The sequence below is a fragment of the Balaenoptera physalus genome (assembly GCF_965194825.1).
Source record: "Balaenoptera physalus genome assembly, chromosome: 3".
Classification (NCBI taxonomy): Eukaryota; Metazoa; Chordata; class Mammalia; order Artiodactyla; family Balaenopteridae; genus Balaenoptera; species Balaenoptera physalus.
The window spans coordinates 12,043,136-12,070,603 of record NC_138890.1 but is presented as its reverse complement, the minus strand read 5'-3'; the positions used below and the strand labels follow the sequence as shown (position 1 = coordinate 12,070,603).

At 47.9% G+C, this 27,468-nt stretch overlaps 1 protein-coding gene across 3 annotated transcripts; it reads left to right on the top strand.

The window, feature by feature from the left end:
• Positions 1-67: 67 nt before the first annotated feature.
• Positions 68-22,593, top strand: HAUS8 (HAUS augmin like complex subunit 8). 3 transcript variants are annotated; one of them, XM_082453381.1, is made up of 11 exons: positions 72-299; positions 3,272-3,336; positions 6,953-7,020; positions 11,500-11,581; positions 14,566-14,658; positions 15,369-15,463; positions 16,062-16,127; positions 16,234-16,392; positions 17,750-17,891; positions 20,746-20,887; positions 22,032-22,593. In XM_082453381.1, the coding sequence occupies exons 1-11, from the start codon at positions 271-273 to the stop codon at positions 22,222-22,224; spliced, it is 1,134 nt and encodes a 377-aa protein (XP_082309507.1). In that variant the 5' UTR covers positions 72-270; the 3' UTR covers positions 22,225-22,593. The 3 variants fall into 3 exon arrangements, with proteins under 3 accessions (XP_082309509.1, XP_082309507.1, XP_082309508.1); XM_082453382.1 differs by having other exon boundaries at positions 74-299; positions 6,953-7,008; XM_082453383.1 differs by lacking the exon at positions 16,234-16,392 and having other exon boundaries at positions 68-299; positions 16,062-16,190.
• Positions 22,594-27,468: the final 4,875 nt, after the last annotated feature.

Sequence of the window (27,468 nt, the reverse complement as noted above, 5' to 3'; positions counted from 1 at the left end):
GGGGGCGTGACGCCAGCGCGCCAAGGGGGCGGAGAAACACGAATCCCCGCCCATCACTTCCGACCCGGCCTCGTCACCGCCCCCTGCCGCTGCTGGGCGAAACCAAGGGTGAGGGGAGGACAGAGAGACGCGCGCGCAGGAGGCGCCCGCTCCTCCTACAGCCACGCGCTACACGGCCCGCGGCCACCCCTCTTGTAGCTTCGCAATATGGCCTGGTCGGGGCGGGGGGGTTCGACTTGAAGACCCGGCCTTTGAGTTGAAGGCGGGAAAATGGCGGATACCTCGGGGCGTGGTGCTGCGTGAGTCGAGGCGCCGTGGGTCTGGATTTATGGGTGCCAGCTGGAGGGCCCTGGTCAAGGGCTGGGGACAGAGGGGCAGCAGAGTTGGGGAGGGAGGGTCCTTGGGGTGAGTCCGGATCTGACTCCTCCAAGAACCACCGAAGATGCGCAAGTTCTGGGAGATGGGATGCGGCCTTGCGCATGCTCGGGAGCGTGGGCTCAGGACGTTAGGGCGCGTTCGGGTCCCTGGTCAGCCGTTTCGATCCGGGGCGATTTCCGGCGAGTGGCTTAACCTCTCCGTGCCTCGCTTTCCTCCGTCGCGAAACCGGGCTGATGACGCCGCCGTTCAGTTTTGTAGGCCTAGTGTGAGACTTAAGAGCGTTTAGAATAGTGTCTGGCCCCTAAGTGTGGTCCGTCGCTATTACGATTACCGTTTTGTAGTGGATAACTGTTGGACCACTGAAGTATCTCCTTTCATTCTCCCACACGATTTTTTCTATTCTCCCCATTTACAAATGAGCTGATGGAGGCCTAGGGAGGGAAGGTCATTTGCCCAGGCTCACACAGCAAGAACAAGGGAGACAGACGTCGAACAATGACCTGGTGCCGGGCGTGATTCCTGGGCTTTGTTCATTCTGCCGATGTTTATTGTGCCTGTGCGAATTAAAATTTAGTGGGCCATCTGAAATCACTTGTTTACTCCACAGCCCCTTGTCCTAACTGTGAGATTGACGTTAGCCTCTCCGAGGTTCAGGGGAAGTACTTGAGGCTGGAAAATATGTAGTGACACCCCTCCCCCACCCCGTGTCCCTGCAGGTTTGGCCTAAGTCCATTTGGTTTGGCTCCAGAGCCCTGGCTCAGACCCCAGAGGGAATCCTTGCTCTGTCTCTTTCCAGCTCTGAGACTCCCCAGGGCTGATCTGTATAAGCTTTGGGTCCTTGTCTGGAAAACAAAGATAAAGCAGGCGAACAGTTAGGTATTTGTAGGGTTGGGAGGATTCCATAAAGGAGCAGAGCAGCTGGCACCCAGCCAGCATTTGTTAAGTTGCCTCTCCCCACTGGGGCTTGGAGGTGCCCCCCAGCATGGCCTGGGTCTCACGTTGGAGTCCCCAGAGCCCACTACACAGGTGGCTGCAGTGAGCTGAGCAAGCGGACCACCACTGCTGTCACCAGTGGAGCCCATCTTGCGACGACAGCAGGACTTACAGCGCCCAGACCCCTGCCTGGCATCCCGCTCGCCCACACTGGACACCTGGGAGGCATCCCTGACTCTCCCACACCCACCAGCTGATTAGTCAGTGATTCCTACTTCATGGGACCCTCTCCTCTGTCATGTCAGGCTTCATTCTTTTTTTAAATTGAGGCAAAATGCACATAACGTCAAATTAACCATTGTAAAGCGAGCAATTCGATGGCATTAAGACATTCACAACGTTGTGCAATCACCACCTCTACCTAGTTCTAGAACATTTTCATCAGCCCAGAAGGAAACCCTGTGTCCATTTGCAGTCACCCCCCCCATCCTTCATGCTCCTCAGTTTGCTCCTGGTAACCACCAGTATGCTTTCTGTCTCTGTGGATTTGCCTGTTCTGGACATTTCATATCCATGGAATCATACACCACGTGGCCTTAGTGCCTGGCTTGTTTGACTCAGGATAACATTTTTGAGATTAATTCGTTTCAGCATTATCAGTACTTCATTCCTTTTTAGGACTTAATAGTATTCAGGGTCATTATTTCTTTTTTATTTATTTATTTATTTTTGGCTGCATTGGGCCTTTGCTGCTGTGCGCGGGCTTTCTCTAGTTGAGGCGAGCGGGGGCTACTCTTCGTTGTGGTATGCAGGCTTCTTATTGCGGTGGCTTCTCTTGTTGCGGAGCACGGACTCTAGGCGCGCGGGCTTCAGTAGGTGTGACACGCGGGCTCTAGAGCGCAGGCTTAGTTAGTTGTGGCACACGGGCTTCGTTGCTCCGTGACATGTGGGATCTTCCCGGACCAGGGCTCGAACCCGTCCGTGTCCCTTGCATTGGCAGGCGGATTCCCAATCACTGCACCACCAGGGAAGCCCCAGGGTTCATTATTTCTTGACAGGAGTTTTGCAGCAGACTTCCGTCCCGCGCTCCCGATCACTCTTTCACCATGCCAGGGGTCCCCCAACCTTGACAGTGTTGACATCTGGGGTGCGATCGTCTCTGTGATGGGGGCCGTCCTGTGCCTTGTAGGGTGTTGAGCAGCGTCCCTGGTCTCTACCCACTGAGCCGATAGCAGCCCCCTCTGTTGTGACAATCACAGGTGTCTTCACACATCGCCAAATGTCTCCTAAGAGTCAGAATTGCCCTCAAGTTAGCACCCCTGAGTTATTTGTCTGACAAATATTTATCAAGTGCCTCCTGTCTGCCAGGCTGTTAGGGACTGAATGTGTGTATCATCCCTCACCCCCTCCTCAAATTCAGTCTTCTCCAGCTAAGCCATAGATAGGGCTGATCGGTTCCAATTCCGCATCACTCTCCTCTGCGCCTGTGCCCGTGGTCTTGGTGATCGCTGTCTGGGAATATCCGTCCTCATGTACCTGAGCAAATGGTTCTTTGTCACTCACCCCCAGTCCCCACCCGTTTACTTGTCTGGAGTGCTCCCTCTTCACGCTTGCCTGACAGGAAAACGCTGGTCATCCCTCTCAGGGAAGGGGCTTTGTCTGCTGTTCACCTTGTATCCTCAGTGGTGTACAGCTGGCACACAAACGCCCGACGAATTAATGAGATCGAGACCTTTGAGGTTCGGCGAAAATGCTCGCTCTTCTCACTTAGGTGTTGTCCCCAGGTGACGGGGCTGGGGCTCCGTTTTCCTCCTGCCATGGAGGCGGCCCCACCTCGCAGAGATGGGCATGGGTGGTGGGTGCTGGGACTGGGCTGTCCCGAGGAAGCCCAGGTTCCTGGCTGGCTTCCCGGAGCTTTCTATCCAACTGCATTAACAAGACCCCCGTTTCCCTCTTTTAGGAAGCCTTCTGCAGGGGGTCCCAGTACTCCTAGCGGTGCTAAGATGAGAGGAAGAAGAATACAAGGTGAGTAAAATTGGAATCTACCTTTTGAAATGGAATCCACTGGAATAAAAACTGATTTTTTCTTCCCCCCCAGTAAGTGCTTTTGGGGAAGAGAAAAACAGGCCAGAGCAGGGGAGCTGGGGCTTTACCCCCTTCTAGTCACACCTTTGGGGACCCCAAGTCTGGTTACCCAGCCCTGCAGCCAGGACCTGGTGGGGGTCATCTAGGGCAGTGGGCCCTTCCGGCCATGGGGGTCACGGGTTGTACCCAGGACTCATCACTTGGAAGTGTGGGTGAGGAGAGTGTGAGCTGAATTCGTTAGGAAACATCAAAGTCTGTTTCTTCTCAGTAAGTGCGTCAGACCCTTAGGGGTGCCCACACATCCGATGTCCACCTGTGGGTCCGGGGTCACTGTCAACAGCCCCCCTTGACTCTTGGCAGTGCCCAGTTTGGGGCTGTAGACCCAAGGATCTCCCACGTTGGCTTTCAAGCCTCTGTTAATGATGAAGTATTTTTTTGTGCCTGTGCACTAGTGCAGGTCTCAGAGAACTTGGAGCAGAATTCCAGTTCCAAATGACTGGAGGTTTATATGTTATAGCATCACAGCATCGCTGGATGATCTGGTCTGTAACATCTGTTATATTTACACAGGGTCTAGTTCTTGGACGCAAATTATATCCTTCATTGTAACATGCTTCTGTGGAAAATCCACCACTCTTGAAAACAAACAGGTGCATTCTAGTTTTCCAGAAACTTGAAACTGCTTTTCAACTGTGCAAGGAACCCAGAGCCTCCTTCCTACCCTTTGCTGATGGTATTAGAAAGACCCAATGGAGGATGGTCTCCCCCTCTTGGAACTGGGGGTGTCCTTCGCCCCAATCCTTCACTGGACATCCAGTGGCAGACCCTAGGTGTGGCTCGATTCTCTCCCCTGGACCCCGCCTGGTCCTGGCGTCAACCCTTAGGTGCCTCCTGCCTGAACGTCTGAGCCACTTGCCCTGCAGGCACGGCTCATCCCTGCCTGGGGCACGCCCGGGGCAACCAACACCTCTGTGTCCAGCTCCAGGCAGCCTGTTAACTGTGGTTGTACCTCTTTTCCACTCAAGCTTGCGGCTGCAACCCCCATCTAAAGAAGGATGCAAATCAGGGCATGAAGATAATGTAGTTGAAATCCCAGTCTCGGGACTGAACTGTCGAGGCAGGTGACACTGACCACATCACTCTCCCTAGTAAAAAGGGAGAGCCCTGAGCTCTGGGGGCACCTAGGAAAAGCGCAGAATCATGCATTTGACACATTGCTGAGCACCTCCTCCCTGTGAGGTGGTGGAACGTGGCAGCAAGCAAAACAGACAAGAATCCCTGCCCTCAGGGGGCTTGCCACCTGGACACAGGCGGTGAATCAGGAGACATAAGGAGATACAGGGTGTATTGGACAATGACAGTGGCTGTGGATAAAACAGCAGGATGGGGGTAGCTTCCGGCCTAAGGGAGGGGCTGGGCCGAGCAGAGTCGTGAAGGCGGCAGGGGTGGCATGTGCCCGCTGGCTGGAGGAACAGGTGACACGGGACCTGCAAGGTGTCTGGAGGCACTCACCCTTCACCAGCTAATGGACCCGGAAGACAGCCTGCTGCAGCTGCCAGAGGGCCAGTCAGCCTGAAGGACAGAGCGTCTCAAGAGGGAGGGTGCAGGGCTTCCCTGGTGGCACAGTGGTTGAGAATCCGCCTGCCAATGCAGTGGACATGGGTTCGAGCCCTGGTCCGGGAAGATCCCACATGCCGTGGAGCAGCTGGGCCCGTGTGCCACAACTGCTGAGCCCGTGTGCCACAACTACTGAAGCCCATGCACCTAGACCCCGTGCTCCGCAACAGAAGCCACTGCAATAAGACCGCACACCACAGCGAGGAGTGGCCCCCGCTCACTGCAACTAGAGAGGGCCCGCATGCAGCAACGAAGACCCAGTGCAGCCAAAAATAAATAAATAAAATAAATTTAAAAAAAGAAACAAAAAAAAGAAGGAGGGTGCGAGTGAGCGCTGTGTGCAGCGCTGCCGCTGGCTCAGAACAAGGACTGAGAAGGGGCGGGTGGGCATCAGAGCAGGGAGGTCTCCGTGGTCTGGGTGAAAGGAGTTTCTCTGGTGCCGTGGTGACTGTGAGAGCCAGGCTGGGGTGTGGGGGGATTCAAGGGAAGGAGAGAGGAGAAGAAGAGGATCCAGCATGGCAAAGGGGAGCAGAGAAGTGGGGGGGGGGGAATGAGCAGTGTGACCACTGGAGAGAGGAAGTGGGGTGATACAGGGTGGGGCAGGGGGAGAGGGGTTGCCAGGGCAGTTTCCTAACGGAGTGAGGGCTGGGCTCTAGCACCCAGAGTGGGGGGTTTGTTTTACCCTAAAGCACAGAGGTCGCTCCACGTGGGGGGCCCAGGATATGGCCCTGAGGTTGGGAGGCAGCTAGATGCCCAGGTGGGAGGATCTCCTGGGGCTGCTTTTGTCTTCCCAATGAAGTAGGAAACGGGTTACCAGCTGACCAGAGGGATGACCCGGTGTAGGAAGTGGGCAGGAGGGTCTGGGAGAGGGTTCTGGGGGATCAGAACAGAGGACTGTGGATGATCACAGGGGCTGCAGCGAGAGCCCCTGGAGGTTGGGGGGACACATGGGTTTCCTTCACACACCTTCAGCGCCCCAGGGTCAGGGTGGAAGGGCACCTGGGGCTGGGCTGTCACCAAGGGATACAGACGTGTCCAGGAAGAGCATCGGTGCCTAGTGTGTCTCAGGAGAGCGGTCCTGAGCTAGGTGAGGGGTGTGGGGGATGTGAAAGGCAGTACCATGAGTGGATCAAAGATGGGCTTGGGTGGGAGAAGGGCAGTTGGGATCATGACCACAGGGAGTGAGTTGGGGAGGGAAGAGGAGGAGAGCAGGTGGCCACCTTTGGAAGATCTTTCTTCCTTTCCCTGCCCTGCCCCTGAGTCCACTTTCTGTTTTGATCTTTGGCACATATTCCTGATCTTCCTCGATCGTAGCTCCTGTGGGTCTCTGTGTCTCCGACTCTAGCCCTGGTGCTTGTATACAGCAGGTATCCCATAAATGTTCTTGCATACAGTAGGTGTTCCATATATGTTCTTTTAAAAAAGTTTTTAAAAGAGAATTATTTACTTCTTTTAATTTATTTTTGGCTGTGCTGGGTCTTTGTTGCTGCGTGCGGGCTTTTCTTTAGTTGCTGCGAGCGGGGGCTACTCTTCGTTGCTGTGCGTGGGCTTCTCATTGCGGTGGCTTCTCTTGTTGCGGAGCATGGGCTCTAGGCGCACAGGCTTCAGTAGTTGTGGCATGAGGGCTCAGTAGTTGTGGCTTGTGGGCTCTAGAGCGCAGGCTCAGTAGTTGTGGTGCATGGGCTTAGTTGCTTCCCGGACGAGGGATCGAACCTGTGTCCCCTGCATTGGCAGTCAGATTCTTAACCGCTGCACCACCAGGGAACTCCCTCCATATATGTTCTTGCATATAGTAGGTGTCCCATACATGCTTGAGGCTGAGCAGGGAGGGCTGATAGCACCCAGCTCTCGGGGTGGGGGGCGGGCATCCTAGGTGCATGGTGGGTCCTCACAGTCTATGTCATAGTTTTATTAGAAACCAACAGTGTGTCCCCCACAGGTGGAAGAGTGGTCGAGTCCCGGTACTTGCAGTATGAGAAGAAAACCACCAAAAAGGTAACATACACTGTACGTTTGAAACAGTTCTGAACAGAATTCGACGAACTTGGAATTCTGAGACAAGTCACGCCGGCCAGACACAGCCTGGTCCTGAAAGAAGCATTTTGGGGACTTGGTCCAGTTGCCTTTGGGGCTGTCATGCCCTTTGTGCCAAGGCAGGGATCTCTGTCGTGGGTGGCTGATCACTTTGAGAATCTCTTTTGCAAAGCCATGATCTCTAGTGAATCATAAAACTATTCCTGTCTCTCAACCTGGTAATTCCTTTCTGGATTCTGTCCTGAAACAATTCTGCCTAATGCCTGGCACGTGGTTACCTGGCCTTGGCTGGTATTGTAAAAAATACCCGTAGGGTTTTAGAGAAAGGGTTTTAGGGGAAAAAAGACATGGCTGAATCACCCAGTGTTACAGGAAGAGTTCAGTGAACTAGCCACACCACAGAAATGATGAAACCATTGAAAATGATGGCATGAAACACTTAACAACTTGGGAACCTGCTTTGTGTGATGTTTAATGAAAATAATCATTAGATTACCCAATGACATATTTTGTTTCAGTGTGTATGTACTGATAGTGTGGTGAGGTTGTGTTATTCCATTTTCCAAATCTTTGTTTATGATAAAGTTTAGTTAAATATTAATTTCTGCTGCCTTTCTTTTACTCTGGTAGGGTGAATGGCAGGTTAATGTGGCTTAAGATTTGGCTTGAAGAAAAAGGATACCTTTACGCAAACTGATATGCTTCTTGGAGTGATTTTTTTTTAATGGACTTAATTTTTTTAGAGCAGTTTTAGGTTCAAAGCAAAACTGAGTGGAAAGTACAGAGATTTCTCACACACACCCCCGCCCGCCCCCTCACATGCGTAGCTTCCCTGTTGTCAACATCCCGCACCAGAGTGGGGCATATTTACAGTCGATGAACCTACATTGACACATCCTTACCCAGAGTCTGTGGTTTACAGTATTGAAATGATTCTCAACAGAGGATACTAGTCCACACTTCATAATTTTAACGTTGCCTGGCAGACTTGGTTACAGCACCCCCATGTGTTTGCATGCTCTAGTATTTTAGATCTTTAAGAGCTTCTCTGTTTTCTTTTTTTTTCCATCTTTTAAATTAAGGTGTAATTTACATAGAGGAAGTGTCACTCTTCAGCGTACAGTTCTCTGAGTTTTGACAAACACATCCAGTCACAGACCCACCACAGTCAAGATAGGGAACACTCTGTCACCACCCCCACCCCCCCACCCCCCGCAAAGTCCCCTTGTGCTTCCATGGAACCAGCCCCTCCCCACCCCAGGCAACCATGATCTGTTTTCTGTCCCTGTAGCTTTGCCTTTGCAGTAGGCTCATTTAAAAGGTGCCACCCAGGATGCAGACTCTTGCAGTCTGGTTGCTTTCATATAAAGATCCCTCCCTGTCGTTGCCTTTTACAGTTAGTGCTAGTTCCTTCTGATGGCTGAAGAATATTCCAGTGTACGGATGGACCACAGTGTGCACAGCCATTCCCTGGCAAAGGACATTTGGTTTGTTTCCTGATTTTGGCAATTATGAATAAAGCCACCTTAAACATTCCTGTGCAGAATTCTGTGTGGAAGTGTTTTCATTTCTCCCAGGAGGGGAATTGTAGGGTAAATGTCTGTTTGACTTTGTAAGTAACTGCACAGCTGTTATGCAAAGTGGCTGCCCCTTTTTACATTCCCATGAGCCACAGAGGAGAGTCAGTACTTTAGGACTGAAACCATTCTAGTGGGTGTGAAGTGGTATCTCATTGTGGTTTTAAATTGCATTTCCATAGCAACTAATGATATTGAGCATCTTTTCATGTGCTTATTGGCCAGTCCTATATCTTTGGTGATGTGTCCTTTCAAATCTTTTGCGCATTAAAAAAAAATGGGGTTGTTTGTTTTCTCATTATTGAGTTTTGAGGGCTCTTTCTATATCTTAGATACCAACTCTTTTTTTTAATTTTTTTTTTTTAGATACCAACTCTTTATGGTGATTTGCAAATATTTTCTCCCAGTGTGTGGCTTGGCTTTCCATTCTCTTAAGTGTCTGATGAGGAGCAGAAGTTCTCGATTTTGATGAGGTCCAATTTATCGATTTCTGCTTTTATGAAATGTGCTTTTGGTGTCCTCTCTAAGAAATCTTTGCTTTACCTAAGACCATAAAGATTTTCTCCCATGTTCTCTTCTATATGAGTTTAGGTCTGTGGTCCATTTTGAATTAATTTTTGTATCTGGTGTGATGATGGAATTAAAGTTCGTTTTTAAGTGTATGGATGTCCTCTTGTTCCAACACCATTCGTTGAAATGACTTTCCTTTCCCTGTTGTATTGTCTCATCACCTCTGTTGGAAAGCAATGGACTATATATGTATGCATCATTTCTGGACTCTATTCTTTTCCATTGTTCTACATGTCTATCTTCAGTCCATCTCCATACTGCCCAGGTTACTGTAGCTTTGTATTATAGTAAGTCTTGAAATTGGGTTGTGTGAATTTTCCCACTCTGTTCTTTTCCAAAACTGACTCTTCTAGTTCCTTTGCCTTTCCATATGAATTTTAGCCTTAGCTTGCCATTTCCTACCAAAACTTCGGGGATTTTAATTGTATTGAATCTATGCATTAGTTCAGGGAGAATAACATCCTAAAAACACCCAAGTCTTTCAATCCATGAACATGGTATACCTCTCCCTTTATTTGAGCTTAGATTTTTTTCATCAGTGTTTTTGTAATTTCCAGCATACAGACCTTCCCCATGTTTGCTTAGGTTTACACCTAAGTATTTGGTGTTTTTTTAGTGCTATTATGCAAGGTACTATCTTTTTTTTTCTTTCTTTCTTGAAGAAATTTTATTTGTTTGTTTAGAAATAATTCACATATAACATTATATTAGTTTTAATTTTATTTATTTATTTTTAATTTTTGGCTGCATTGGGTCTTCGTTGCTGTGTGCAGGCTTTCTCTAGTTGTGGGGAGTGCGGGCTACACTCCGATGTGGTGCTTGAGCTTCTCATTGCGGTGGCTTCTCTTGTTGCCGAGCACTGGCTCTAGGCACTCGGGCTTCAGTAGTTGTAGCTCACGGGCTCTAGAGCACAGGCTCCATAGTTGTGGCACACGGGCTTAGTTGCTCTGTGGCATGTGGGATCTTCCCAGACCAGGAATCAAACCCGTGTCCCCTGCATTGGCAGGTGGATTCTTAACCACTATACCACCAGGGAAGTCCCGATATTAGTTTTAGATGTACAACATAATGATTCAATCTTTGCAAATATTGCAAAATGATCATCACAGTAAGTCTAGTTGACATCCATCACCGCACATAGTTACAAAATTTTTTTCTTTGCTCAGAACTTTTACATGGTACTTTTTTTTTTTTTTAATATTTATTTATTTAGGCTGCTCCAGGTCCTAGTTGCGGCATGTAGGATCTTCGTGTGGCACGTGGGATCTTTAGTTGTGGCATGCGGACTCTTAGTTGCGGCGTGCAGATGTCTTAGTTGTGGCGTGCAGACTTCTTAGGTGCGGCATGCGAACTCTTAGTTGCGGCATGCGTGTGGGATCTAGTTCCCTGACCAGGGATCGAACCTGGGTCCCCTGCATTGGGAGCTCAGAGTCTTACCCACTGGACCACCAGGGAAGTCCCTTGGTGCTGTCTTTTAATTTCAATTTCCAAAGTTGTTCATTGCTAGAAATATCTTTTTATATTGACCCTGTATCCTGCAACCTTGCTAAACTTGTTAGTTTTAGTAGTGTTTTTTAGTACGTTTTGAGATTTTCTATGTGAAGAGTCATGTCTGCAAGAAGAGAGTTTTATTTCTTCTTTTGTAACCTGTTTGCCTTTTATTTCTTATTCCTGGACTTCAATGAGAGGTTGAATAGGAGTGGTGTTTGTACATTAAAATATTCTCACTCTTTATAAGGTCTTCTTTTTGCTTTTTTTTATTTTATTTTTTGGCAGCGCCACGTGGCTTGTGGTGGGATCATAGTTCCTTGACCGGGGATTGAACCTGGGCCTTGGCAGTGAAAGTGCCGAGTCCTAACTACTGGACCACCAGGGAATTCCCTCTTTTTGCTTTTATATTGTTATAATGGCTTGCTAGCTCCATGCATTACTTGCTTTTTTTTATAACTTTTGAAGATTAATACCTGTACAAAAGCTTTGTTTTTTCTGACAACTGAAGTAATATGTTCTCTTTCCTAAACTGGCCAGTACTAAAAATTATACAGAAAATCAGTCATCTGTAATCTGCCATGTCAGAGATCATCACCAGCAAACATTTTGGTGGTTTCCTATGTTCTATACATGTGAGGGTATCCTTTTGACAAAATTAGTTCATCCTGTATGTATGCAATTAAATGTCAGAACTCCTTGAATCTATCCCTTGCCTCAAGGTAAGAGCAGATGCAGACCTTGCAAACTGCAGAGGGGCCCCTTCTTGTGGAAGGAAAGTGTCTTGTCCCCTGAATGTCATGTATTCCCCTAACAGGCTCCTGCAGCAGATGCATTAAAGGCCAGTGGGAAGATGCCTGAAGGTGGAAGAAAACCCAACCCACTCCAGAAGAGCAAAGGTGCGTAAAGATGGAAGGAGGGTGTGAGACAGCACCGAGGCTTAGGAAGTGATGAGCGTGGTGGTGAATTTTGTCTTTAAGTATGCAAGTTTAAAACTCCCTTTCCTTTCTGGGAAGTATGAGGAAAAGGAGCTTGGCAGAGAGTTTCAGCGTAAAGACAGATTTGGGGCATATGAAGATCTGAAGGGGGATGGCAGGGGAATGGCGGGGGAAGTCATTTCCTTTCTGTGTGACCCCAGAGAAGAGCCACATTGCCATCATGGTGCTCCCTTGGGGCACCAGTTCCTTGATCATGTGACTGTTTCCCCACCAGAGCTCTGAGAGCAGGACTTTCAGAGAGGGTATGAGACCTCATTTTCCTGCCTCTCACTACCTTGGGTTGGGTCTTCCTCGTAATGGTCTCCCCATACCCCTTCTACTAGAAGCTTTCACCAAAGTGATATGAAAAACTTTCAGTTTTTCTGGTGGTAGACATGATATGTGTTTGTTATTAAACAAAATTGGAGAATGTAGCCCAGAAGGGCGGATGCTCACGTATGATCTACCACTCGGACCATCGCTGTTGGTATATTTGCTCTTCATTCCTAGTCAGTGTGCCTCAATTCTAGAAGTCTGGGAAGGCCCCTCTCCAGAGTAGCACTTCATCCAACTCCTCCGGTGCCTGCTTCACCAGCAGTGGTGGGCAACTCTTCTCTTGCATAAGAGCAAGTCACAAAAAGCAAAACTGTTTCTCGGCCTGCAAACCCTCATTCAAAATGGTGACAACTTTGAGTCCCATAGTAGAATACTAAGTATGTTCTTTTACAGCTTAGATTTCCTGCTTTATTGTTCAGATCAAGGGTCAGCAAAACTTTTCTGAGCCAGTGGTTAATATTTTAGGCTTCACAGGCCAGGTGGTCTCTGTCATAGAAACTTAACTCTGCCTTATCGCAGTGTGAAAGCAGCCACAGACAATGTGTACACAAATGGGTGTGTCTGTGCCCCAGTTATTTACAAACACAGGAAGTGGGCCGGATCTGGCCTACATGCTAGAGCTCGCTGATCCTGGCTTGGATGTTTGTCAGAAATTGTGCTGTTCCTTGACCCAGGCATGACTGAGAAGCAAGCACATAGAGCTGGAGCCGGCCTTCTAGTCGTTTCTCATGCAGTGGGGTTGAAGGCCATGTGTGAAGCTGGGAAAGCTGGCATGGCCAGAGGGGTCAAAAACTGGGCCTGCCACATTTAACAATCAGGGTTCTCAGGGCTTCCCTGGTGGCACAGTGGTTAAGAGTCCGCCTGCCAATGCAGGGGACACGGGTTCAATCCCTGGTCCGGGAAGATCCCACATGCTGCAGAGCAACTAAGCTCATGTGCCCCAACGACTGAGCCTGCGCTCTAGAGCCCACGAGCCACAAGTACTGAGCCCACGTGCTGCAGCTACTGAGCCCCGCGTGCCTAGAGCCCATGCTCTGCAGCAAGAGAAGCCACCGCAGTGAGAAGCCCGCGCACTGCAAAGGAGTAGCCCCCACTCGCCGCAACTAGAGAAAGCCCACGTGCAGCAACAAAGACCCAACACAGCCAAAAATAAATAAATAAATAAATAAAAAATCAGGGTTCTCAGCTGTGGGTTATTGAGGGGGGAGGTATGGGATGCTGGTGCGTGGAGGCCAGGGATGCTGCTTGACACCCAGCAGTGCACAGGACTGCCCGCAGCAAACAATGATCTGGTCCCTGATGTCAGTAGTACCAAGGCTGAGAAACCATAATTTAAACATAGTCATGATAATTTAGAGGGACTGCTTGTTTGAGTTCCATTGTATGGTTTGATAGGAAATTACTTTTCTTAATGGAAATGCTATACATGGAGATGACAGAACATTCAAACCAGTGGAAACGCAATAAAACGTCATCATCTCCCACCTCTAGTTCCCATTTCTCACCTAGGAGGCAACCACTCTTGATAGATTTTTATTTATCTACATAGCACTTTTTAAAAATTCTAACACAAATGGTACCGTAACTTATACGTATTGTGACTTCACTCTTTTCATTTCCACATATTCGTTTCCTCAACTGCATAGTTGTTCATTAAATAGTTTTCTGTCTACTTGCTAACACAACAGTGCGTTTTACATACCATTTGCTCTTTCTGCAGCCTTCTGGAACCCTTGTTTAATTGAAGCGTGCAGTACACTAAGTGCCCATTTTAGATGATACAAGGAATAGTTTCACATTTCTAAATAGAAGCTAAAAGATGAAGGGAACTCCCAGGGAAGACGAACAGTCCAGAAGCTACAGGAGAAGGAAAAAAGAGCAGAGGGCAGAACAAGTATATCATGTGTTATTAGATTCTTATATCCTGAACACAGCATCTTTTATTTTATTTTATTTTATTTTTAATTGAAGTATAGTTGATTTACAGTGTTGTGTTAGTTTCAGGTATTACAGCAGAGTGGTTCAGTTATACATACATATATATATATATTTTTATATACACACACACACACACAGATATATATATATTTTCAGATTCTTTTCCCTTATGGGTTATTACAAAACATTGAGTAGAGTTCCCTATGCTATACAGTAGGTCCTTGTTTATATGTTTTATACATAGTAGTGTGTATATGTTAATCCCAAACTCCTAATTTATCCCCCCCTTCCCCTTTGGTAACCATAAATTTGTTTTCTATGTCTCTGGGTCTATTTCTGTTTTGTAAATAAGTTCATTTGTATACAGCATCTTGTACTTAAACTAAGCAGAAAAGCTTATTTGTATCTTTCAGTTGTAAAGACTGCATCTCTTTTCTAGTTCTACTTTAAAATATATTCAAATTGATGGGTGGGAATTTCCAAAGGTTTTTCAGCCTTCTCTACTGCTCCCTCGTAAGAAACTGAGTTTTTAGAAGTAGGTGATATTGTACAGAAAAGTTACCTGCTCCCGGGCTTAAGTATAGAGTATCTTGCTGACTGCTGACTTCTGGGGATTCTCATTGGGCCCACAGACAGCAGTGGAATTGGCAAAGGTGACCTGCAGTCTACCTTGCTGGAAGGGCACGGCACTGCCCCACCTGACCTGGATCTCTCGGCCATTAATGGTAAGTCATTGGCTGTACCTGTCCTTTCCCCAGCTGGGGGTTGCAATGCATGTCTGAGGGCTCCCAAAATATGCTCTTCTCACCTTAAAAACACTTTTCTTTTTTTTTTATTGAAGCATAGTTGATTTACAATGTTGTATTAGTTTTAGGTGTACAGCAAATTGATTCAGTTATACATATATATATCTATTCTTTTTCAGATTCTTTTCCCTTATAGGTTATTACAAAATATTGAGTATAGTTCCCTGTGCTATACAGTAGGTCCTTGTTGGCTATCTATTTTATATACAGTAGTGTGTATATGTTAATCCCAACCTCCTAATTTATCCCCCCCCCACCCTTTGGTAACCATAAGTTTGTTTTCTATGTCTGTAGGTCTGTTTCTGTTTTTTATAAGTTCATTTTTATCATTTTTTTTTAAGATTCCACATATAAGCGATATCATATGATATTTGTCTTTCTCTGTCTCACTTGTTTCACTTAGTATGATAATCTCTAGGTCCATCCATGTTGCTGCAAATGGCATTATTTCATTCTTTTATATGGCTAATATTCTGTTGTGTATATATACAACATCATCTTTATCCGTTCATCTGTTGATGGACATTTAAGTTGCTTCCATGTCTTGGGTATTGTAAATAGTGCTGCTATGAACACTGGGGTGCATGTATCTTTTCAAATTATGGATAAAACGCTTTTCTTGATCTTAGACAAAAGTGTGGTCCGAAAGACTCCACAATTAGAAAAAACGATGTCAAAGAAAGCTGAGTCATCATCATTTTCTGCCTCGAGGAAAAAGAGCCCAGTAAGTCTCTGAAATGAGAGGGAAGCCGCTATAGCAGGTTGGCTAAATGTGCCCTGTGCCACGTGCCCCTCGAAACCCTGGGGCTCGAAGAATGAACAAGCCAGCTGTGCCTTTTAGAACAAAACCCTTACCCATCCTTAGAGGATTTGCAGAGTTTCAGTTTCCCCAGCTACATGTACAGGAGGGGATACAAATGCAGGATCATGTGAAAAACGAGATTGAGGCCTTGTTTGCCAGTGCCACGCTAGGGAAGGCACGAGGCCAGGCCCTGTTCACGGCAGGGGGGGCGGCCAGGCTGTGGTCTCACCCAGGTGGGAACCCCAAGTCCTGGTTCTGGCAAGGCAACAAGTTGGTGGGTGCCCTTCAGCTCGCGCTTGACGGCCCAGCTTGCAGGAAGGGACCAAACCACCTTCCTTTTCACAGAGGACTGGAAAGACTAAATGAGGAAATAGAAACGAGTCGATACACAGTCTAGAATTGCTGAATTACTGATTGGAAAAAAGTACAGACGGGTTAGGATTCTGCCCTTCCCCGGGGAGGAGAGCTGGCTTTATACCAGTTCGCGGGGAACCAGGAATATCTTTTTCTTCTCCTGAAGGATCTCTCCGAAGCGATGGAAATGATGGAATCCCAAACACTACTCATGACTCTGCTGACCCTGAAGGTGAGGACGGAGCCTCCTGCACGCATGTCGTGGGTGGAAGGGCGGCCACTCTCAGCCGCGGAGGTGAGCTCTCCTCTGGCCTGAGCTTTTGTTTTGCATTTCCCAGATGGAAAGCGGTCTTGCTGCATTCGAAGAAAAGGCAGAAAAGAATTTATTAATTATGTGCAAAGAGAAGGAGAAGCTCCAGGAAAAAGCCCACGAGCTGAAGCGCCAATTTCTCCTGTGTCAGAGGAAGCGGGAGCTGGCAGAAGTCCTGGACGCGCAGGTCAGGGGTGACCGCAGCCTCCAAGAGGCGCATCCCGGCAGCATCATCCCATGGGGGTGGTGGTGGAGTGGTTGGAGGGAGCCTTTATTGTGAGTGTCGCGCCTTGCCTCGCTCTAACTCTGTGCCCGGCTTTTGACACCACTGGGTGTTGCTGTGTGACAGTTTATCAGAGGACAAGGCGGTAATGTCAGAACCAACCAGCAAGAGGGCTCTGTCCCTTCAACAGACATGGGCATGTATTCTTGTGACTTGTATCCTGAGACTTGTGCCCAGTGACACAGATGTACTCCAGACCTGCCCAGTTGGGCCAGGGTGCTGGTGGGAGACTTGGGCTTGGTGCTGTGTGGTCAGTGCTGGGACGGGAGTGTCCACGCCAGGGAAGGTCACAGCGAACCCTGGGAGCCTAGAAAGGGCCGATCAGGGAATGGGGCTCCTCACCCAGTAAGTATGTATCCTGGGGCCGCCATAACAAAGGACCACAGAGTGCGCGGCGGCTTAAACAATTGACATTTATTCTCTCTCAGTTCTGGAGGCTGTAAGTCTGAGATCAAGATGTCTGCAGGGTTGGTTCCTTCCAAGGGCCATGAGAGAAGGATGTGTCCCAGCTTCTCTCTTAGGCTTGTCGATAGCATCTTCTCCCTGTGTCTTGTCACCTGGCTCTCTCCCTCTGAGTGTCTGTCTCCACATTTCCCCCTTTTGTAAGGGCACCTGTCATACTGATCAAGGCCCAGCTTAATGACCCCACCTTAACTGAATTATCTCTGTAAAGTCTCCAAATCAGGTCACATTCTGAGGTGCTGGGGGTTGGGATGTCAACAGAGGAATTTGTGGGGACACAATTCAGCCCGTAACACCCAGCATGTACACATGAGTGTGCCCGGCGGCCTGGCCCTGAGCTGAGAACAGGCTCCCCGTCCTCGTGGAACTCACAATGGAAGGGAAAGGAAAGACAGTCAAACAAATGAATCCTTACAACCCCCAGACGGCATGTACAAGGGAAAAGGGGGTTGCCGGGCATGGCCTTGGTAGGGGCAGGCATGTCAGCTCAGTGCTCTGAAGCAGGAGGGCCCAGCCTTCCGGGCCCTCCTCACTGTGATCCCAGTTGAGGGCCCAGCCCTGGAACAAGCTGGAAGGCGGACACATGTTCCTGGTGAGGAGGTCCAAGCCACCTTGCTACTGGCCGGGTCATCTTGGGGGCACCTGGGAGTGAGAGGAGAGCCCACCGCACTTTGGAAGTTTCTCTGGGAGACCTGGCAGAACAGTGCTGTGTCTTAACCTCACAGGTGCCATCTGGTAAACTTCTGGGGAGGTGAGTGCAGGGCCTCGTCCCACAGGCTCCTTCCCTTTCTGCCTGTAGATCGAGATGCTGAGCCCCTGTGAGGCCATAGCTGGCTGCTTTAAGGAACGATACAAGACGTTTGCGACGGCCCTGGACACCACGAGGCATGAACTGCCCGTGAGATCGGTCCACCTGGATGGAGACGGGCAGTGCTTCTTAGGTAGGAAACGGGGCGACTGCCTGGCAAGGGGTGGGACGAACCTCCCAGTGCGTGTTGGCACCTCCTGTGTCCTGGGCACCTTTATCCCTTCATGTCAGGTCATAGGCCTCCTCTCAGGTAGACGGCGCGTACCCCATCAAATGGCAGAGGACACGGGGCCGGCAAGGCTGCGGTTTGTCTGGGGTCATGCCCTGAGTAAGGACTGCGTTGGGATTTGAACCTAGGTCTGTAGGACCCCCGCAGTGATTTCCCGTCCTGCTGAAAGGCATCCTGGGGAGCCTGCAGTCTCTACAAAGGTGCTTTGGCGGCTGGGGAACAACAGGGCCACCGACCCCAACCCTGTCCTGCCTTCTAAGCAGAGCTGAGAGAGTCCCTTTCCTGTATAGCATTCCCACCTAATACTTCACTTGAAGAAGGCGGCAAGTGTGAAGAGTGCCATCCTCTATCCTAAAATTCTCTTTAGAACAAGTATCTTCCCCAAACAAGTCTACAGCTGCCCTACAGTTTGGTCCTCCCTCCCCCACAGCCCACCCTCCCTTCCTCCCTTTCTTTCTCTGAAGTATAGTTGATTTACCAATACAATGTTGTGGTAGTTTCTGCTGTACTGAAAAGTGACTTAGTTATACACATACAGACATTCTCTTTTTTTTGTATTCTTTTCCATTATGGTTTATCACAAGATACTGAATATAGTTCCCTGTGCTATATAGTGGGTCCTTGTTGTTTATCCATCCTATATATACTAGTTTGTATCTGCTAACCCCAGACTCCCACTCCATCCCTCCCCCTGCCCCTTGGCAACCACAGGTCTGTTCTCTGTGTCTGTGAGTCTGTTTCTGTTTCGTAGATAAATTCATTGGAGATAAATTCATTTATGTCATATTTTAGATTCCACATATAAGTGATGTGATATGATATTTGTCTTTTTCCGGCTTACGGCACTTACTATGATAATCTCTAGGTCCATCTGTGTTGCTGCAAATGGCATTATTTTGTTCTTACTTATAGCTGAGTAGTATTCCATTGTATATATGTACCACATCTTCTTTATCCATTCATCTGTTGATGGACATTTAGGTTGCTTCCATGTCTTGGCTATTGTGAATAGTGCTGCTATGAACATAGGGATGCATGTATCTTTTTGAATTATAGTTTTGTCCGGATATATGCCCAGGAGTGGGATTGCTGGATCATATGACGTAGAGTTTGGTTATTTCTAAGCAAAGTTCTCATGAGCCACCTGAACATGTTTAGCTTGATTTTACTGCTGTAAAATCAAGCCTTTTCTAACGTGAAACAGTATATGTATGAAACGGGACCTTGAAAACTGAGCCATGTTGAACCATCATCTGTGTCCGGGTTTCTAATTTTATAATTATGGCAACCAACCGCACGTCTATATCTCTTGGTCTCCATCTCTGATAAATGCCCTAGATAGTTGCCAGGAGTTGGGATTGGGGACTGTTTGAGTTTCCTAGGGCTTCTGTAACAAAATACCACAAACCAGGTGGCTTAAAACAACAGAAATTTATTCCCTCCCAGTTTAGGGGGCTAGAAGTCCGAAATCAAGGCGTCATTGGGGTTGGATTCTTCTGGAGGCTCTAGGGGAGAATGCATCCCATGCCTCTCTCCTGGCTTTTAGTGTTCTGGCAATCTTGGCTCATGGAGCATTCCTTCAAACTCTGCCTCTGTCTTTTTTTTTTATTATTGTTTTTATTAAGCTTTTAAAAAATATTTATTTATTTGTTTATTTTTGGCTGCGTCGGGTCTTAGTTGTGGCACGCGGGATCTTTTCGTAGCAGCGCGTGGGCTCTTCATTGCGGCGTGCAGGCTCCAGAGTGTGTGGGCTCTGTAGTTGTGGCTCTCTAGTTGTGGCTTGTGTGCTCCGTTGCTGTGGCGTGCGGGCTCAGTTGCCCCACGGCACGTGGGATCCAGGGATCGAACCTGCGTCCCCTTCGTTGGAAGGAGCATTCTTAACCACTGGACCACCAGGGAAGTCACCAAGCTTTATTTTATTTTATTTTATTTTGGTTTTGTTTTTTGTTTTTTAAAATTTTTATTGCAGTATATATAGTTGATTTACAGTGTTGTGCTGCTGCCTCTGTCTTCACATGGCCTTGTTTCTGAGCGCCTCTGTGTCTAAACTGCCCTTTTCTTAGAAGGACACCAGCTATTGAATTAGGCCCCTCCCTAATGACCTCATTCTAACTCCGTTACATCTACAAAGACCTCATTTCCAGTTAGGTCACGTTCACAGGTACTTGAGATTAGGACCTAAACATGTCTTTTTGGGAGGACACAGTTCAGTCCCCTGGCAAAGAAGGTATGTGTTCGTAAGAACACTTATAAGGTTCCCCAAGTGTTATAATTTACAGCTGGGACATGTGCTGGCCTCGGAGAGATGCTGGTTTTGTTAGAGCAGGGGGCACCCAGCGCAGTTGCAGGCGGCTCTCTGCTGGGGGGGCGTTGGGGGCAGAAGTGCTGGGAACCAGGAGTGGGAACCGTGGGTTTGTTCTTAAGTTACTCCTAGCCCAGATCTTCTCTGTCTTTTGGATTTGCTTCTGTTGAGGACACCGGTGCACCATTCCAGGTGTGTTCCGATGACTGCCTGGATGGCAGACACACGTGGCCCACCATCTCGGAGCCCCGTGGTCTCAGGCAAAGGGGCACAGAGGCAGTACCAGTGCACGAGTATCTTCCTTCACGACCCTTTCTGCCTTTGAGTTCATCACAATTCCTGCATAACATGAGAGCATTCCAGCAAAAGGAGAAAAATACAGTCAGCCAGCCAGCTCGTGCATCCATTGCTTGGGGCACCTTGAAACCATGGCTGACAACCCCTTTTCCCCTCCAGACAAGTTGCAGGGGGAATTGACGACCACATGCCATCTGCTGGGAGAACTTGGCATCAGCAGCTCAGAAGAAAACGCGACGGCCTTGGACCTGCTGAGGGAACTCAAGGAAATGACCCAAGAGAAGGATCTGGAGCTCCAAAGGTATTACAGAAGATATTTTAAAAAAAAGATAGCGCCCCTCTCCCCGCATCTCCTCGTCGGGCAGAGATGGGCTGTTGGCGGCTGCCCTGTGGAAGGTGTGCTGTGTTCCGGAGGGCGGGCCGCTCTGTTGTTTGCAGGGGCCGAGGGTACGAGGGTCCAGCCAGGCAGGGAGAGGGGAATGGGCAAGACGCCTTCAACCCAACCAAAACTCCTGTGTGCGTTCTTGAGCAGCCAAAATAGAAGGGGGCGATCACTTCCTTGGGGTAACACAGCAGTTCGGGGGCCCTCAGATAGTTTTTTGATGCTCTGTGTGGCTCGTGAGGTCTTAGTTCCCCAGCCAGGGATCAAACCCAGGCCACGGCAGTGAAAGCACAGGGTCCTAACCACTGGACCGCCAGGGAATTCCCTGGAACTTCTTATTGATGTATAAATACATATAGAAAAGCCACAGATTGTAACGGTACAGCTCAATGGCTTTCACTACTGGGCATCCTTGTGTAACCAGTGCCCAGGTCCATTCAGTCCATGTCCAGCCCCCGAAAGCCACCCGGTCCCCTTCTCTCTCTCCTCCAGGACATTTCTAACCATGAGGCTTTCCTCCACCTCTTCCAAAAAAGAATGTAGTTTTCTTCTCCTTTACAATGCCAAATGTACTTCCTGAGGTGCCTGAGAGGTTTGAAAGGTACTCATGATAAACACCACCTGCTATGGCATCCCCTTCATTACTATGTGCCCCGGGATGAAATCAGACACACCAAAGTGTTCTAGATGGCCAGGGTCACAGGAGTGAATGGGGAAACACGCTCGTTTTGTGCTGATTTCCCCACTGCCGTTTATTTTGTGTGGTTGCTGGGACGGTCCCCCGTTCATGGCTCTGCCTCCCGCTCTTAGGATGGTTCCTGTCAAAGTGTTGATATTCCCTAAATATTTGTCGAGTAAACAACTCTTTTCTTTCACACCTGCCCGGTCCTGCTCTCAGGGCTTCCCTGTATGAGTCCTGTTCAGACAAAACTTATTCACCGCCGCTTTCCCACGAGCCCAAGGAGGGTCACCCTGAACCTGCCCCCCGCACCCCAACATCGCAGCTACGAAGGTGCTCGGGCACGGAGGGTGAAAAGCTTTCATCATCGTCTTGTTTCCACAGGAGCTTTACCCACGTTATGGAACTCTCCGCCGAGGCGAGTAAAGAGGCAGCCTTAATCAACCAGGAGGCCTGGGAAAAGGCGCAGGGCCCCAAGGCCCCCAGCCAGTGGTATTTCAATCCTGAGGAGGCCATTGGTGGGGAAACTTGGGGAGAGCTTAGGAGCCTGCCCCTTTTGGGCCATGACGAGCCGTGAATCCACACGCAGGCTGTGTCCCCGACCGGAGGGGGGCCCTTCCCGCACACCATGGGGAAGGAAGCACGTCCTGTGCCCCGTGTTTGGGGTGGGGAGAGGGGGTGGACCTGCAGTGACCCACATATGGTGTTCTGGAAACTTGAGCACTTTATACACTTAGCCTAGTCATATAGTTATTGTTTCGTATGATAATCTCGTTTGATAATTTAACAAATAAAAGTGTTCTGCAGTTGAGCCTTGGTTTCTCTGTAAGGGGCAGTGATGTTCTGGAAACTTGAGCACTTTATACACTTAGCCTAGTCGTATAGTTATTGTTTTGTATGATAATCTCGTTTGATAATTTAACAAATAAAAGTGTTCTGCAGTTGAGCCTTGGTTTCTCTGTAAGGGGCAGTGGAAGGCGCGTGTTGTCCCAACTTATTCCAAAGAGCTGGTCCTGAGCCTCAGAACCTCACAGACATTATGAGTCCAGTTGACCCTTGAACACTGTGGGTTTGAATTGCAGGTCCACTTATACGTGGATCTTTTTCAGTAGTAAATACTGTAGCGCGACACGATCCGTGGTTGGTTGAATCCACGATTTATAACTGCAGATACGGAGGGCAGACTGTAAGTTCTATGCAGATTTTCCACCGCACAGCCCCTAACCCCGTGTTGTTCAAGGGTAAACTGTATTTCACTTTCAAGATGATTTCATGTCCTTCAGTCACAGGGCAGTTCTGTTCAATAACCCACAGCAAGTTCAGAGTTGGCCCTCAAATGGAAATTCCCCATCCAGTCCAAAGTCCCAGTGGCCATCCTTGGGGGACGCCTACACGGTTTTGCCATAGCTGCGATCTACACCCCACTCGGGACTATGGCACAGAGGATCGGTCCAGCCCACGCTTGGGCTTCTGTCTACACCATGTGGGCCCTGGCAGTCTTCCTGGTTCCCATGGAGCCTGCCTCTGTTGACAGCTACCAGTTCCCATCTACAAGCAACTTTTTGACACTACACCCCATCCCACTATCAGTAGTTTCTTGGTTCGCCCGCCCGCATGTCATGTGGATTACCTTCCTGGTGACCAGAGGCCTAAGAGGCACTCTGTTGTCCTCACATAACTTTTCCCTTCTTGGGCTGGTGGCCAAAGCTCAGATCTATAGAAATCTGACCTTGCTCTGGCAGGAAGGTGTGACCCAACATTCCCTTTACTTTCATTAGAGCTACTGCTTATAACAATAGCCAGAGGTTAGACTTCACCATTTTTCTTGTTTATTTGCATATCCCTAAGCACCAGTGGAGTTGGATCCAGCTCTACATTTCAATGGTAAATTTTATCTTTAACTGATGGCAGCTAAGCTGACGTTCACCCAAGAATCCAAGGTTCCTCACCCCCAACACTTTCATCCTTTATCTTCCCAACCTCCATGTTTCCATGAGCCAGGGCCATTCTAGCAAATCCCACATTCTCTGACCTTGGTTATACGGTGGTTTCTGAGTTAGGGTTTAATGGGGACAGAGTCTCAGTTTTGCAAGATGAAAAGTCTGAAAAAGTCTCAGTTTTGCAAGATGGTGCTGATGGTTGCACACCCATGTGAATATACTTAACACCAGTGACCTGTATGCTTAGAAATGGTTACTACGGTAAATTTTATGTATTTCTTACCACAATACAAAAATTTAAACAATGGGGGGAGAGTAATTATTCACAATCCAGGAACAGGATAGAAAACAATAGCAGAAGAAACTCTTCAATACATGTGTATGGTGAAGAACTAACCTTGCCTAAGAGAAATTGGGCCTTTGCTCTCAGCTCTTAGGAGGTGACTTCTAGGCCCCTGGAATGTTCTGCTGGATAGAAGTATCTGTGTGCATGAGGACTCTGGGCCATGGGGGGCTTGAGTACTGCCTTTGGAAGAGACTGGAGACTGAAAGTCAGCCATGCAGCTGTACATGACCATGCCCCAACAAAAACTCTGAGTACTGAGGCTTGGGTGAGATTCCCTAGTGAACAACATTGGTGTGTGTTGTCACACAGTGTGGCTGGGAGGGGGAATTGCCGTCTGTGAGTCTCCAGGGAGAGAGCAACTGGAAGCCCCATGTTTGGACCCCTCCTGGACCCTGCCCCATGCATCTCTTTCTTGGGTTGGTTTTAATTGTATCTTACCACTGTAATAAACTGTAACCGTGAGTATAACAGCTTCCAATGAGTTCCGTGAGTCCTTCTGGTGAATTATTGATTAACTATTGATTAACCAATAATTAACTGTCAGTTAATTATTAACTGATAGCTAACTATTGATTAACCAATAATTATGAACTAACCAATAATTAACTATTGGTTAATTATTAATTAACCATCTCAAATCCACCTGAGATGGTTTTGGGAACCCTCCAGTTTGCAATAGGTGTCAGAAGCGTGGGCAGTGGTCCTGCCTCTGTGGAAATGTGATGGTTCCTCAAAAAGTTAAACGTAGGGCTTCCCTGGTGGCGCAGTGGTTGAGAGTCTGCCTGCCAATGCAGGGGACATGGGTTCGAGCCCTGGTCTGGGAGGATCCCACATGCCGTGGAGCAACTGGGCCTGTGAGCCACAACTACTGAGCCTGTGCGTCTGGAGCCTGTGCTCCACAACAAGAGAGGCCGTTATAGTGAGAGGCCCACGCACCGCGATGAAGAGTGGCCCCCCCTTGCCGCAACTGGAGAAAGCCCTCGCACAGAAACGAGGACCCAACACAGCTAAAAAATAAATTTATTAAAAAAAAAAAAAGTTAAACGTAGAATTACCATGTGATTCAGCCATTTCACTCCTAGGTATGGACCTTAAAAAAATTGAACCCAGAGACTCAAATAGATACTTGAGTACCAATGCTTATAGCAGCACTATTCACAATTGCCAAAAGGTGGAAACAACCCAAATGTCCATCAGTGGGTGAATGGAAGAACAGAATGTAGTGCATCTATGCAATGGAATATTACACAGTCATAAAAAAGAGTGAAACTCTGATTCATGCTACAACATGGATAAACCTTGAAAACATGCTGAATGAAGAAGCCAGACATAAAAGGCCAAGTGTTTTATGATTTCATTTACGTGAAATGTCCAGAATAAGTAAATCCATAGAGATAGAAAGCAGATCAGTGGTTGCCAGCGGCTGGGGGAAGAGAGGAATGGGAGTGACTGCTAATTGGTGTGGGGTTTCCTGTAGGGTGATGAAATATTCTGGAACTAGATAGAGGTATTGGTTGCACAACTCTGAATATATTTAAAACCACTTGTAGTGGGTCAAATTGTGACCCCCAGAATATACATCCATCTGGAACCTCAGAATGAGATCGAATTTGGAATAAGGATTTTTGCAGATGTAATTAACACAAGGATCTCAAGGTGAGATCATCTTGGATTGGCAGTGGGTCCTAAGTCCAATAACAGGTGACCTTATAAGAAAAGATCAGGGAAAACAGACATAAGACACAGAGAAAAGAAGGCCATGTGATGACAGAGGCAGAGATTGGAGCCATGTAGCTACAAGCTGAGGAAGGCCAAGCATTGCCAGCAGCCACCAGAAGCTAGGAGAGAGACATGGGAAGGATTCTCCTGTAGAGCCTCCAGAAGGAACCATCCCTGCCCACACCTTGATTTTAGTTTTCTGGCCACCAGAATGGTTAGAATAAATTTCCATAGTTTTAAGCCTCCCAGATTGTGTTAATTTGTTATGACAGACCCAGGAAAAAATACACCACTGAATGGTACACTTTACAATGATAAGCACACACGTGCACACATACACAACCCTCCTTCTGCAGCCTTCTCCATCTCCACCAATGACAGTCCAAACTTCTAGCACTTAGGCCAAACCCTCCTGTTGCCCTATATTCAGGATATAAGTGTCTGATAATCTGCCATATGCTTGTTTTTCCCTCTGTTCTTTTTTCTTCTTTCTCCAGCAGCTTTTAGACTATTCATCTTCCCTGTAGTTCCCTTCATCTTTTGGCCTCTATTAACAATTGTGAAATTATGCCACCCACCGTCTAAAATGGGCAGTGGTGTACTGCATGCTTCAATTAAACAAGGGCTCCAGAGGGCTGCAGAATGAACAGATGGTATGTAAAATACACTCTGTCATGTTAGGAACTAAACTTAAAACTATTTAAGAAAAAACTATTCATTGTGAAGATGAATCACATGGAAAGATTGCCATGATTTTTTAAATGAAAACTGGTCAAAATAATGTGTAGGGTGTGGAACAATTTGTGTTAACATTTCTAAAAATCTGGAAAGATAAACAAAAATGTATTGAGAGAAGCTGTGTCCAGGGTGGGGGCACTGGGGACCCTGAGGTTAGAGGGATGCTTGCTTGTGATTCTTGTTGCATTTTGTGTTGCTTTGGTCAAGTATTTTCTCATCTGCATGTATCACATTTCCACAAGAAATTCATGCATGGAATTCAAGCAAACAGGCTTTCTAAATCGCCATGCTTACGTTCAAGTTATGGTGTCTCAGCCTCAGCACTGCTGATGTTTGGAGCCAAATCATTTTTTTTGCAGTGGAAGCCATCCTGCACATTTTATTTTATTTTATTTTTTTATTTATTTGGTTGCGCCAGGTCTTAGTTGCAGCATGTGAACTCTTAGTTGCAGCGTGCATGTGGGATCTAGTTCCCTAACCAGGGATTGAACCTGGGCCCCCTGCATTGGGAGCACGGAGTCTTAACCACTGCACCACCAGGGAAGTCCCCATCCCGCACATTGAGGGTTGTTGAGCCTCATCCCTGACCTTCATTCACCAGATGCCAGTAGCATTCCCCCAACCAAAAACGTGTCTGGACATTGTGCAGTGACCCCAAGGGTTGGAATTGCTCTGTGTGGTAACCCCTATGATGGGGCAGGCCCATTCCCTGTGCCTGCCCCCACCCCCAGCCCATCAGCCACACCGTCTTCATTCATTGACCTCATTCATTCATTGCAGAAGAAAAGACGAGAATGCAGCTCTGTGTGACTGCTTCTCGACCATGACTGGGCTGAGAATTAACACAAAGTCTGGCAAAAATCTCGACAAGGGTTGGCAAACTACAGACTTCAAGCCAAATCTGAACTTCCTCTCGTGCCTTCACATAACGTTTTATTGAAACATAGCCACACCCATTTGTGTACATATGGTCTGTGGCTGCTTTCACTCTATAATGGCAGAGTTGAGTCTTTGTGACAGAGACCATCTTGCCTGCAAAGCCTAAAGTACTTTCTATCTGACCTAGCAAAAGTTTGCT